The sequence below is a fragment of the Lolium rigidum genome, chromosome 6 (assembly GCF_022539505.1).
Source record: "Lolium rigidum isolate FL_2022 chromosome 6, APGP_CSIRO_Lrig_0.1, whole genome shotgun sequence".
NCBI lineage: Eukaryota > Viridiplantae > Streptophyta > Magnoliopsida > Poales > Poaceae > Lolium > Lolium rigidum.
The window spans coordinates 44,437,368-44,451,808 of NC_061513.1; the positions used below are offsets into that span (position 1 = coordinate 44,437,368).

At 41.9% G+C, this 14,441-nt stretch overlaps 1 protein-coding gene across 1 annotated transcript; it reads right to left on the bottom strand.

The window, feature by feature from the left end:
* Positions 1-8,127: 8,127 nt before the first annotated feature.
* Positions 8,128-8,712, bottom strand: LOC124668246 (protein H2A.6-like). Its single transcript, XM_047205419.1, has 2 exons — positions 8,505-8,712; positions 8,128-8,402 (listed from the first exon to the last, which is right to left on the bottom strand). Exons 1-2 carry the CDS (start codon positions 8,679-8,681, stop codon positions 8,145-8,147), a joined length of 435 nt encoding a protein of 144 aa, XP_047061375.1. The 5' UTR covers positions 8,682-8,712; the 3' UTR covers positions 8,128-8,144.
* Between the last annotated feature and the right edge of the window lie 5,729 nt (positions 8,713-14,441).

The window sequence follows — 14,441 nt, forward strand, 5'->3', positions numbered from 1 at the left end:
ACGGCGACATCGTACACCTGTAGCCAAAAACCAAAACCATCGCACTCAAGTCTCGAGCACTTGACCCGCTGATCATCATTTGAAAGAGAGAAAACTGTTCCACGCTCGATTGCTATTGTTAACATTTTTCTTCGAGGGCCTTGTTTTCTAAGGAATCTGTTGGGCTTAAGGAAATGCCACCTTAAGGCTCAATTAGAACGGTGCCCAGGTCGCGAGGTTAAGCCCACTATAGTGATATACTGGCCCAAGTCAACAACAAAAAAATGCCTCCCTTAGCGGCCCGCGACAGTACTTTCTGCATTTTCAGTCCAGTGAATGTACCAGGATAATAGACCCTGAATGGAACATGTCATTATAGGCTCATCATCTGAAATTGGACAGAACGACCTAGCTTCTTCGATAAATTACAAGAAAACTACTGGACAAATACAGATGCACAACATAAGTTGTCCCAATGACATGATCCCTCTAACGGTAATATAACCGAAATATCCAACCAGATCTACAGCCAAAAGAACCATCCCCATTGCTGCACCTTCATCAGCATTGGCAGCTTGTACGGGGGCGTATCAGGTGGAAACGTTCAGATCCTGAAAATCTGCAAATTTTCGCTCAGGGCCATTGGATCATGTACCAGCGGTTCAGATCTCAAGTGTGCCTGGTCACAGTTATTTTGCAAGAAAGCGCCCGCACCCACGAGTAACCATTTGTAAAAAGGCCCTTCGTAGCTGTTCGCTCTTAAAAAATAAGGCTCAGTAGTACAGATCGTTCTCACATTCATGTACCCTTTTGGTCTTTCCCGTGCCAATCTTTATTCATTGTTGTGAGAATTTTGGCTACAGAGAAATACCTGATTTTTCTTTACGTTTTCAAAAAAATTGAATAAAACAAGTTGTGTGTATGTGATAAAAGATTTTCTTTAGTTATAGTGTCATAGAGAACTGAATAATTAAACTATACAATTTCTTTAGGGCACTGCACAATCTAGATATTATAAAAAGTGCATTAATCTCCATCCATAGATAGAAGCATCAATTATTCTGAAAAAAAAAGAGATAAAAGCATCAATTAAGCATTAGATCTCCAGCACGGCAGCACATGTGTGCTTTACAGTTCTGAAACCATCATGGAATGCAGCATGACATTAGCAACCACATGGGCTGTACAAAGCTTCATATGTATTAGTTCTAGGAATATAAAATATAAGATAACTTCCAGATGATATATACATATTTCAAATAGTGCAAGAGAACAGCTATCCCGCTACATCATCTGCTTCTGAATGGATGCGGGGAGTGCATTGATGTTCTTCAAATATCTGCATGTAAAACTCAAAAGTTTACTGAATATGACCTGGCAGTGGAAATCCTTTAAATTCCAGTGGATTTTCTATGTTACTTGCAGAAAAAAGGTAAATGCTTAGTAGCACGTATTATGAGCAGGCAAGTATCCTTTTAACTCTAAAAGAAGGATAACATAAATGATTAAGTGATCTATTCTTCTCCAATCTCTGATGAAATTAAATTAGAGACATCCTACCCACCAAGTCACCGTTCTACCGTTTCTGTACTACATAAGTACATATGTTTACTTGCTGTAATTTAATTTAACAGTCACAAACAGTGAAGACGAGTTCAATCAGAAATCAGGCTTGGAATGTTCCGAGTATATTCTTATGCTGAATCAACAACACATATATGTACTACAACCATCATCAAATTAACATGGAGTTTTTTCTGAATGTAATAAGGTTACTCGCTGCATAACAATTTCCATAGCCAGTAAAATAAAATTGCATGCCAAAATTAGCTTGCACAGATATTCAGAAATGAGCAATGAGTTGATATACTCGTGGACATATATTGGCCAAACTTTTGAGATATTAGCATGAACAGATTTTCGGAAATGAGCAGCTTGCATGAACATTTGATACCGAATCTGAATTCTACTTGCAGTGTGCTAGCTTATGATCCTGCTATTATGGTAGGAAATGAAGATGTTAGCCACAAAGACTTGGGATGAAGAGTTAAGTACATGATTATTTATATGAACCGATACTCATCACAACTTGATGAAAGCCTGGAGCTATATATTCTGCTGCAAAAGCAAGTTATTTGGGGTAACATACGTGTTCAGACAGAATTTTGTTTTTGCTAACAAAAGACAGCATTTTGACACATCAGAAAGATTCACAGGGCAGTGCTTTATAACCACTACCAATTTTAACTTTCTCATTGCATCTCACATCAAGTGTCTGAAGCCTTTGCAGATGACTCCATCATTGACCAGTCCAAACTCATAACAGAAAAGTATCAAATAAAGCCTAGTTTTTCCCCAGATTAAACATACACCAAACAAACGTGCAAACCCAAATTGCGCAGCGTGAGTGCATCTTGCATGTTGATGCTGATTGGCAACACTAAATAATCATATGGTTCAATGGAGCATGGCTAAACAACAAATAGCGATTGCACAGCAAGAAATTTCTACAAGACTAAACTCACCTCGAGGTGGACGAACTGAATAGAAAACCCTAGCTAGGTTCAGGTGTCCATGCGTAGATCTTGCTGCGCGGCGAGGACCAAGCAGCAAGCGGCGGGGGAGAAATGAGGCAGCGAACTTCCCAGCTGAGAGAGATGGGTAAAGGAATGGGGAATTCGATTGCTGTACCTGTACGATTGGTGTGAGAGCAATAATGTGTAGGGGCTTTGTATAAAGTGCAGGTTGGCTCAGTGGTAGGGAGACCGGACCACTCGTAACTGATCCAACGGTTCTGGCGGTATTTGCAGATTTGCAGAAACTGATGCATTTTCAGGTGATACGTTCCCCAGCTTGTACCTGCATAGAAAAACCAGATGACCACCTGGTACCATAGAAATGTGAACTAAGAACACCGGTTCATAACAGACCTCTCGTAAAGATGCACATAGCCTATGTACTTTCTTAATCGCTTTCTGACATGTTTACATGAGAGGCCTAGCAGAGTAGCAGTAGTAAAAAAATAATTACCAGTAAACATGTTACTGACTTACACTGATCACTCCCTAGGTGCAACCTCAGGTCGAGCCCTGCCATATAACTTCCATAAAGAGCAATAGTGGCAAGCAAAGTTATGAAACATCCCGACGAGAAGAAAAAAAAAGGGGGTACATAACTGTTGTTTCCTAAAAAAAAATGGTTGCTTCAACAAACCATCTGCAAATAATTGGCATAAAATAATGGCTATGCGGAACTGTTTCTGTTGATTAGTTTTCAAATTATATCATGTCTGGTAATTGGGAATACCTACTGTTCCTCTTTTTTGCTTCACATCCCAGCTTCTCTTTACTGAAAGCCAACAGGATCATCACGAAACTACTAACTGGAGACTCCTGTTTACCATGACGGCCTGCGACAATAACAATAAATATTGGAACCTAGCTTGACAGGTACAAATCAATGTCAATTCTGACAAAATAACATGTACACGTGTGCAGGTGAACCGTGTCGTCAGTTGCCTATCCTCACAATTGTAGATTCATTCTTAGCACCCTATGATGTGTGATGGCAGTGATCCATTTGATTACTGTGTATTTCCTTCCCATATAACTTTACTGCTCTAGTACAATTAATAATTACAGACTTACAGCATAGTTCTTCAATTCCATAATCTGTTAGGGAATCAAGCTTATCTAGTGTCTGCCATAAGAAAATTCCTGCCAGTTATTTCTCATTTATCAATTGATCTCATATACCCCGTGTATGAAACTACTCCCTTTTTTGGCACAATGTTTCACGAAAAATGGGGCGCAGGATCCTTCAGGCAAATTTATCAGGCCTATAATATAACACATTTTGTTCCTACTCGGCCATTCAGGCATCTTCTTGCAGTTTGTATAGAATGAAGGGAGATTTTGAAGCCGTGATGCTTTGAACAGGGAGAGGTGACGTGTGAACTGATGATAAAAGATAGTCATTAAATAATTGCAAGGAGCTCCTCCCCGTTGATTAGCTGAAAATCAGTTGAGGACTGTATGATGTCTAGCTCTAATGTACATTTTTTGTCCGACTACGTCGACATTTCGATTAGTTTACAGACTTCAAGATCTGGAGGAAATGATGCCTATGGTGTGCACCTACCGATAAACGCCTTAGTAACTCTAGCCCTTGCAAACAATAATTAGTTTTACAGTTATGACAAACTTCCTGCTGTTTTTCAGAAATAAGGGAAGATTTTGAACATATGCAATTTACAATAGGGAGAGGCGCGGTATGCACTGATGATACAAGGTACAGTCATTCAATAATTGCAAGGATCTATTTTATGTCGATTAGGCTGTATCCTTTTTTCAATCTTTCTTCTCTTTAATAACATGCAAGCAGAAAAAACATGGGCCATAAGAGTGTGTAGTGTTTCATTGCACATGTCAGGGTATTTTACTGATCAGTAGCCTTGATACACAGTTTTTTCAGATTGCGTTGATGTTTTGGATTAGTATACAGATTAGAAGATGTAGAGGAAGTAATACCTGGTGTGTGAATTCAAATAGACACATAGTTACTCTATCTCTTGAACTAGTAATTAATTTCAGAGCTCTGACCAGTTAGCATGTGTACTGGAGAGTGGCGCTATCTTTCAGTCCTTTTCTCTAATTGGGAAAATCAGACAAGAATGAAGAATAAGAAGTGGCTGATTTCCTGCCTAGAAGTATTACTTATGAGGCCATCCAGGTCCCATGCCAGATTTGATTTTCAACTATTCTAACTTCTAGATGATACGCATTGTGCAGACATCCAATCATTATTTTGTAGGAATCATTATGCTACTAACACTGTAGCGGACATATCAAGGCACAAGGCTCCTTGATAAATGATGATATGGTGGATTGTCACTTGCTTGGTGATGTCAATAAAAGATGTTGACAAATTGCATTGTAGGCATATACATTCAGGTTCCTGTTCTGTGATACTCCTCCTATACTAGTTGAGCTACAGCTCCTTGAAGACAGTAGGCCAAATAAAGAAAGCTCACTTGCATTTACATGATTGGCGAGTTAAATAGTATGAGATTATTCATAATATATTTTTCCCACTGAATCTTTACTGATTCATGTCTGCATAAAGAAATGCAACTTTCCTGTGGGTTAAAGTTACCCAAATTTACTACAGCCCGCTGTATACGTTTGCCAAAAAATAAGCTCTAGTTTACAGGGTCAGTGGCAATCTGAATAGTTACAATATGCCAGGCTTGCTGCAGCATAGAAAACACACTACTGGAAGGGCAGATATCTTCCAGAAACTTGATGCCATATTCAAGTTCTAAGATCATAGCATGAACTGTTAACCATCACAGATTGGACATACATAATACATGATCTAACATAGATATCAAAAGAATTGGTATCTAACAAGCACCTTACTCATGTCAACATCGTCAGCAGCAGCAGCTGCGGTTCGCATAGTGCACCCGTATGTTCCTACCATCAAGCACCTGAAAATCAAACAATTATCATCATGTAGGAAAGTTGTGTTAGCGAAAGGATAAAAACTTCATTAGGCGCAATATTATCCTGCAGGACTTGACAGCAGATGTATGGAACACATTTCACCTCATTGATCATCTTCTCCAACGCAGTGGCTGCTTCATTTTCCAAAGAGAACCTGACGAACCCATATCCTTTCGATCTCCCTGTCACCGGGTGGCATATCACTTTCACTGTCACACACATCCATCAGTTTTATTGGTCAATCTCTAATCAACCAAAATCACAGATCGACCACCAATAACAGAACAGATTGATCAGTACCTTCGACAACATCGCCGTGCTGAGAGAAAGTATCTTGAGAGCGATCTCGTTGGTGTCATAGGAGAGACCTGCAACTCAACATTCAGTGACACAAATAGCAGGGCATCAGGAAATCCTGAACTATATCAACCTCCACAATCTTCCTACTCCCTCCGATCCATATTAATTGACTTCAATATGAATATATCTAGAACTAAAATGTGTCTGGATACATCCATATTAGAGTCAATTAATATGAACCGGAGGGAGTAAGTAGGTTTGTAAAATACAGGAAGCCTTACTGTTACAGCATCAAACAAAATGAGACCACAAACTAAACAGCAGGAGTATGCACAGACCTGTAACTCAAGTCAGTGGAACAAATACCAGGGCATCAACAAATCCTCAACCATATCAAAGTTCCCAATCTAGCATGAAACCAGAATTAATTCACAGATTCTTCCTAACAGTTACATTTCGGTTAAAACTGGACGAAGTCAGTGGAACAAATACCAGGGCATCAACAAATCCTCAACCATACATAGTTCCCAATTTAGCGTGAAACCAGAATTAGTTCACAGATTCTTCCAAACATTTACATTTCGGTCAAAACTGGAGGCAATATCTGCAGAAAAATCACCAGAATAACGCAATCAGATGCAGGAGGGTTCACAAACTAGAACTTCCTCTGGTCCAAAATACTAGTCCTAAAAATGAACGAATCTACAAGGTTGGTTAACAAAATCTACCATGCATCGCCATTGGATCTCAAAGAGAGAATAGATTCGACTCCAAACGACAACAAAATTGGCCAGAAACTGAATAAAAAGGGGGCAAGAGACAAACGAAATCGTACATGACACAAACAGTCTGGAGCATGAGAGAGTGGCGCTCTGATTCAGGAGCTTCTCGATTGGAATCGCAGCATGGATCGAGACTTTCCTTCTCAGATCAAATATCGTCTACTAACCTAGAAATAATCCCCAAATCCCTAGTAGGTACACTAGATTCACATCGCCCGATTTCATGCCGCCCTTGCTAGATGACAATTCGCACCCAACAAGAACAGAACAGATTGATCGGTACCTTCGACAACATCACCGTGCTGAGAGAACTTATCCTTGAGAGCGGTCTTGTTGGTATCATAGGAGAGACCTGCAACTCAACATTCAGTGGCACAAATAGCAGGCCATCAGGAAATCCTGAACTATATCACCATCCACAATCTAGCATGAAACCAGAATGATTTACACAGAATCTTCAAACCAGGTGGTTCACAAGCTAGCACGGAAATCATCTTCCTAACTAGGTTCGTAAAATACAGGAAGCCTTACTGTTACAGCATCAAACAAAATGAGACCACAAACTGAACAGCAGGAGTATGCACGGACCTGTAACTCAAGTCAGTGGAACAAATACCAGAGCATCAACAAATCCTCAACCATATCAAAGTTCCCAATCTAGCATGAAACCAGAATTAATTCACAGATTCTTCCTAACAGTTACATTTCGGTTAAAACTGGAGGAAGTCAGTGGAACAGATACCAGGGCAACAACAAATCCTCAACCATACCGTAGTTCCCAATCTAGCGTGAAACCAGAATTAATTCACAGATTCTTCCTAACATTTACATTTCGGTTGAAACTGGAGGCAATATTTGCAGAAAAAACACCAGAATAATGCAACCAGATGTAGGATGGTTCACACAATCTAGTACTTCCTCTGGTCCAAAATACTTGTCCTAAAAATGAGCGAATCTGCAAGGAAGGTTAACAAAATCTGCCATGCATCGCCATTGGATCTCAAAGAGAGAAGAGATTCGACTCCAAACGACAACAAAATTGGCCAGAAACTGAATGAAAAGGGGGCAAGAGACAAACGAAATCGTACATGACACAAACAGTCTGGAGCATGAGAGAGTGGCGCTCTGATTCAGGAGCTTCTCGATTGGAATCGCAGCATGGATCGAGACTTTCCTTCTCAGATCAAACATCGCCTACTAACATAAAAAAAAATCCCCAAATCCCTAAATACACTCGATTCACATCGCGCGATTCCATGCCACCCTTGCTAAATGACAATTTGCACCCAGATGAAGCTAATTATATCAATATCATCCTCAACAGTACGAAACAAAAACTGACAACTCGAGATCCAATCAAGTAAACAACATTTGGAACGCAGGAAATTCAGAGGACAGTTTGCCAACGCAGATAATCGATTCAGTTTTCAGATTCCATTAGCAAGAAACTCAACACGAAACAACCAGAGGTTGTCTTGGTGACACAGGATTACATACACCAATCTAACCGAAAACACACTACACCCTCTAGCACTGAGATGTTCCCTCCCACCACCTATTCATCACTGCTGGAAGCCTACGCCTTCTTGGGGGTCTTGACGGCAGTCTTCTTCTTGGGCGACTTGGGCGACTTCTCGGCCTTCTCCGCCTTCTCGGCGGCCTTCTTGGGGAGCAGGACGGAGTGGATGTTGGGGAGGACGCCGCCGTGGGCGATAGTGACTCCCGCCAGCAGCTTGCCGAGCTCCTGGTCGTTGCGGATGGCGAGCAGCAGGTGGCGCGGCACGATGCGGGACTTCTTGTTGTCCTTGGCAGCGTTGCCGGCGAGCTCAAGGACCTGCGGGCGGAGAAGACGTGGGGGATCAGTCGAGTGAAACATAGAATTCAGGAAACCAGAGCGGGAATCGATTCGGGAGAGCGGGAAGTGGTGGTTGCGTACCTCGGCGGCGAGGTACTCGAGGACGGCGGCGAGGTAGACGGGGGCGCCGGAGCCGACGCGCTGCGCGTAGCGGCCCTTCTTGAGGAAGCGCCCGATGCGGCCGACGGGGAACTGGAGCCCGGCCTTGACGGAGCGGGTCACCGACTTCTTCCTGTCGCCTCCCTTCCTTCCGGCCATCTTCTCCGGCGAACTGGAACTGCTGCTCGGGATGCGGCGGCGGGATTGGAATGGAGCGCGCGCTGATGCTGTGTGTGTGTGCGGTGAGATGGTTTGAGCGGGGAGGGCGGGGGATTTTATAGGAACCGGCGGTGAGCGGGCGGGAGGTCGATCCGCGTGATGTGGGGTGTCTGCCGTCGGATCTGGGAAGGACAGGCGGTGGGGATCGGCTCGGGGGACACGATCCGTGGGAGCGGCTGATGGACCAATCACAGCGCAGGAGTTTTCGATGGACTCCCGCTTCTTCTTCTTTTCGTTTCGCTTCGTATCTTTTTCTTTTCGCGGTTTCTGGGTGTGTGAAATGAAGATGGAAAATTCGTGCGCGGCAATAGGGAAAATCCGAAATCTATTTCTTGTCTGGCCACCGTCCTAACTTACGGTGCGATTGGTAGGTTGCAGGTTTTTTTTTGAGCTTTCGGAGTCTATGCGCACGGGCTATGACAGGTGAAAATCAAACAAAAGCCAACTTCTATATTGAAGTCATTTCTTCTTTGGTGCTTCAATATGCTCTAAAAAAACTGAATAATATCATCATCAATATTAAATTCATCAGCAGTTTATTTTACTTTACCGCTTTTCTTATTCTACTTCTGTTTCACCTCCGCCTGCTAAATCAAATCCTGAAGTTTCTCTATTACGAAAAAATCTTTCCAAAAGTTTCCAACCTTGTGTGACACTGAATTTCATAAATGCCCACCCGAAATTAAATCAATTTCTCTTTTACACCTCTGGACTCCGGACATGCCAAAGTCTATGCCACAGTTTAGACAAGCTTCCTTTTGCATCACTATAGTCATGAAACATTTTACTCATATTCAACACCAATCAACTTATTTGAAATAGCTCTCGGGAGATGAAAAGCAATATGGACCAGAGAGCTAATCATACACAAATAAAGAATACTAACGAGCTCTGGAAAAAATTCAAGTGAAACAACAAGAGCTAAACGCAGTACCAGAAAACTAGAACACTCGTAGAACAATAAGAGTGAAAACTATAGCGTTCTATGCAATTAAAACGGAGCGTGTCTCTCTCCCACACAATAATTCTATGATACAACCATATGATACAGCAAACAAAACAAACAAAACTAAAAACAAAAAAAAATATGCTCCAAAAACAACACATAGTGTATGAAGCAATAAAAATATAGCGCATAGAGAGATGACATGTTGCTTTGTTGATGAAGAGGGAATGTCTTGGGCATCACCAAGCTTTGACGCTTGTACCTCTTCATTATTTCTTGGGATGTTGGAGCATCCCCAATCTTGAGCCTTTATCCATTCTTCATCTCATTGCATCATTCTTCTCTCCCTACACTTGAAAAACTTCATTCGTACAAAACTTCACACAATTCTTTATTAGCAGCATTAGTACAATCAAAATAGACAAATACACTTGGCTTCAGTTCTAACATATATCAAACATCTATTAAAGCATTGGATACTGCAGCAACTTCTTCAAAAAGCTCTCTGCTCAAAAGAACTCAAAAATAAAGAGATTAAGAGGCAAATGAAAATAGTGGCAGAAATCTATTAAAACATAATATCAGGTAAAGATCGATTTTTCTGAAAAATCTCTGTTGCTCATATCGAAAGTAGTCAACTAACGAAAGTTAGATAATAACCTGGGTCATATGCATAAAAAATTGCAGCTAAAAATTCCCCTCTGGATATTTATACGAATTTTTATGGTGACAGTATAGAATCTGTTTTCAGGACAGCAACTTCCACAAATCTTACTTTATTCCTATTAGAGGCTATTCTTAGCACAAAAACAAAATAAAAATGATAAGAAGAGGTTAGTACAGAGGTAATAACTTCCAAGACTCAAAAAAATAAAAATTACAAAAATAAAACAATGGGTTGTCTCCCATAAGCGCTTTTCTTTAACGTCTTTTAGCTAGGCTTCATAGTTCTAATGATGCTCTCATGGAAATATAAAATGAAGCAAAAGGAGCATCAAGAAGCAAATATAAAACACATTTAAGTCTAACCCACTTATTGTGACGGGTTCTACAATCGAAGGCAGAGTATGTCATTGTTTTGATAATGACTAAGGATGTTTAAGTCAAGGAGTTCTTTGAGAACTTGGTGTAATTTCGACAGTGTCAGAACTTTGAAGCTATATTGTGTGTGACAATATTAGTGACATATTTTAGACCGCGGAATTAAGGTTCCACCAGAAGACTGAACATATATGATTAATGCCGACTCCTTTGGAAAATGAGTGATGCGTTGAGACGCAAATGAATTGCAAAATATATACGTTTCTGAGCATGTCAGGTCCGTTGACTGAAACCTCTCCCGTAAGCAAAACATGATAAGCACCAGAAGGTCAAGGTGTTATATCTTTACAAATGTAAACTAGATTATTGACTCTAGTGCAAGTGGGAGACTGTTGGAGATATGCCCAAGAGGCAATAATAAAATGGTTATTATAATATATCTTTGTGTTTATGATAAATATTTGCATACCATGCTATAATTGTATTAACCGAAACATTGATACATGTGTGTTATGTAAACAACAAGGAGTCCCTAGTAAGCCTCTTGTATAACTAGCTTGTTGATTAATAGATGATCATGGTTTCGTGATCATGAACATTGGATGTTGTTAATAACAAGGTTATGTCATTGGGTGGATGATATAATGGACATACACCCAAATAAGCGTAGCATAAGATCAAGTCATTAAGTTCAAACTTGCTATAAGCTTTCGATACATAGTTACCTAGTCCTTCGACCATGAGATCATGTAAATCACTTACACCGGAAGGGTACTTTGATTACATCAAGCGCCACTGCGTAAATAGGTGGTTATAAAGATGAGATTAAGTATTCGGAAAGTATGAGTTGAGGCATATGGATCAAGAGTGGGATTTGTCCATCCCGATGACGGATAGATATACTCTGGGACCTCTCGGTGGAATGATATCTAATTAGCTTGCAAGCATGTGACTGGTTCACAAGGGATATCATATCACGGTACGAGTAAAGAGTACTTATCGGTAACAAGGTTGAACTAGGTATGGAGATACCGACGATCAAACTTCGGATAAGTAAAATATCGCGTGACAAAGGGAATCGGTATCGTATGTAATTGGTTCTTTCGATCACGAAGTCATCGTTGAATATGTGGGAGCTATTATGGATCTCTAGGTCCCGCTATTAGTTATTGATCGGAGAGGAGTCTCGATCATGTCCGCATAATTCTCGAATCGTAGGGTGACACACTTAAGGTTTGATGTCGTTTTAAGTAGATATGGAATATCGAATGGAGCTCGAATGTTGTTCGGAGTCTTGAATGGGATCCGAGACATCACGAGGAGGTTCGGAATGGTCCGGAGAATAAGATTCATTTATGGGAAGTCATTTTCCGGGGTTCGGAAAAAGTCCGGTATTTTGACTGGAGCTTCTAGAAGGTTTTGGAAGGACCGGAATAGTCTGGAATATTATGGAAGGTTCCGGAAGTGTCTGGGACGACCCGGTATGTCTAAGGAAGTCCGGAGGGTTCCATAATAGGTGCAACCACGTTGCCTTAAGGGAAAAGAAGTCTTTCCTTAATGCAATTTCGGAATTGGCAAAAGAGTCCGAGTAGGACTAGGTTTTCGGAACCGGAAACCTATTGGAACTCAGTCAAACTTGGGGGCAGGTTTATGGACGACCCAAGGGGCTTGGGCACCAATTTAAAGGGACCAAGGGGCACCCTAAGGGCACCTAAATTCGCAGCACAACCCTGCGCCCAAACCCTAGCTACTCCCTCCTCCTCCTTCTTCTCCCGTAGCGCTTGCGGCGAAGCCCTGCCGGAGATCTCCACCACCATCGTCACCATGCCGTCGTGCTAGCGGGATTCCGAGGAGGATCTACTACATCTGCTGCCCGCTGGAACGGGGAGAAGGACGTCGTCATCAACACCGTACGTGTGACCGAGTACGGAGGTGCTGCCCGATTGTGGCACCGTCAAGATCTTCTACGCGCTTTTGAAAGCGGCAAGTGATCGACTACATCCACCACGAGATTTATCTCGTTAAAGCTTAGCGATCTTCGAGGGTATGTTGATCTTCACCTCGTTCTTACCATCTACTAGATTAGATCTTGGCTTGTTATTCGTTCTTGCGGTAGGAAACTTTTTGTTTTCTATGCTACGAATCCCATCAATAAATACTATAAAGCTCTCTAATTTTGTTGTTATTTTCCATTAAGCTTAACTAGTGAAAATAAAAACAAGATACAAAAAGATAAAATTGCAGAATCTGGAGAAAATAACTTCGAGCACTCACCAGCAACTAAAAGACTTAGTAGCCAAAGCATGTGAGTACCTTTTACCTTACCTCCCCGGCAACGGTGCCAGAAAAGAGCTTGATGTCTACGCACGCTTTTATTTTTGTAGACATGTGTTGCCTGCCAAAGCCCACCGGCGAGCAGTGATTAAGCAACACGAAGAGCCGGGAGGCTTCCAAGGCGGCAGCGGGCCCTGGTCCCTCGACGTCGTCCCGCAAATGCTCCGGCACACGACACGGCGGCTGCAAGGGCGTGCCACCGACCTATACCCGGCCGGGAAGGTGTGGATTGCTTCGATTAGTTCCTGCATGGCAGTACACGTAAACATTAAATACGAGCCCTATCGGCTCTCGGGTTGCCACGTGGATCGGCTCAAAGAGCCGATCACCCCATGGTTCATGTTGGATTTTCAATGACATGGGGATCCCGCTTGATCACAACAAAGCTAAACCAATCTACGACAGGTTTAGGGTTTTCACCGTATGATCGGAACATCCTACGCGTAGTTGAGCCTAATAGACACGAAAGATAACGGAAAACTAACCCTAAAAGAGGCCTAAAAACCAACATTACGTTAATTCCCGGAACATCCCTCTTAGGGCTAACAAACCATACCTAACGCACTACCGGATCGTTCAACCCGTTTGCAGGGCCTAACCATACAGATATTAAACTAATCCTTGAAGGCAAGGAGAAACTATAACAGATCGGATCTACTAAGTCACGAACAAGCAAGATGCTGCCCTTACACCTAGATAGGTGTAAGGGCAGCTAGATGTTGAGGGACGGCATAGCTAAGCAGATATATGCAAGAAAAGCATCTATGCAAGCCCCAAAACATCTACGATAAATAGTGCTACTCGCCATCAACAATGCTTCAGTACGAGCAACACAAGGTAAACGAATAAACGTTGTGCTGCCTAGATCGCAATGATGCGTACCCGGGAGAAACCCTCGAAAGAAGGGGTGGCGATGCGCCTGATTTGTGTTTGTTGTGAACGTGATTGTCCTCCTTTTCTGATAACCCTAGATACATATTTATAGTCCAAGGGACTTTCTAATTTGGACGTGCACCTAACCGTGCACGAGTTAAACTCTATCTTTTAATCTAAACTACAATGCGATCTACTATATTACAGATACACGGGCAATCAAGCCCAAACTCTTCGCGCAAGGCCGCTTCAAAGATGCTTCACGTGTATGTCCTTCAAGCCCATCTTCACTTACGGCCCATCTCCTGATTTGGCCAAAATCCGGTGATAACACATGCCCCCCTGGTTTTGGTAATGATAATTTCAAAACCACTCTGTTTTTCCTTCAAGGGGTCATGTCGTGGCAGAGCAGAACCGTCGCAGTATTCTCCATCATGACGTCTTGCCTTCTCACCTTCTCTGCACGATTTGACAACTTTGGCACCACATCCTTGGAAACTGTCCGA

Bases quoted from the DNA above. Each gene is read 5' to 3' on its own strand.
- LOC124668246 (XM_047205419.1), bottom strand. From the start codon at position 8,681: ATGGCCGGAAGGAAGGGAGGCGACAGGAAGAAGTCGGTGACCCGCTCC. The intron at 8,403-8,504 runs GTACGCAACCAC...CTCCGCCCGCAG, and splicing joins TCGAGTACCTCGCCGCCGAG to GTCCTTGAGCTCGCCGGCAA.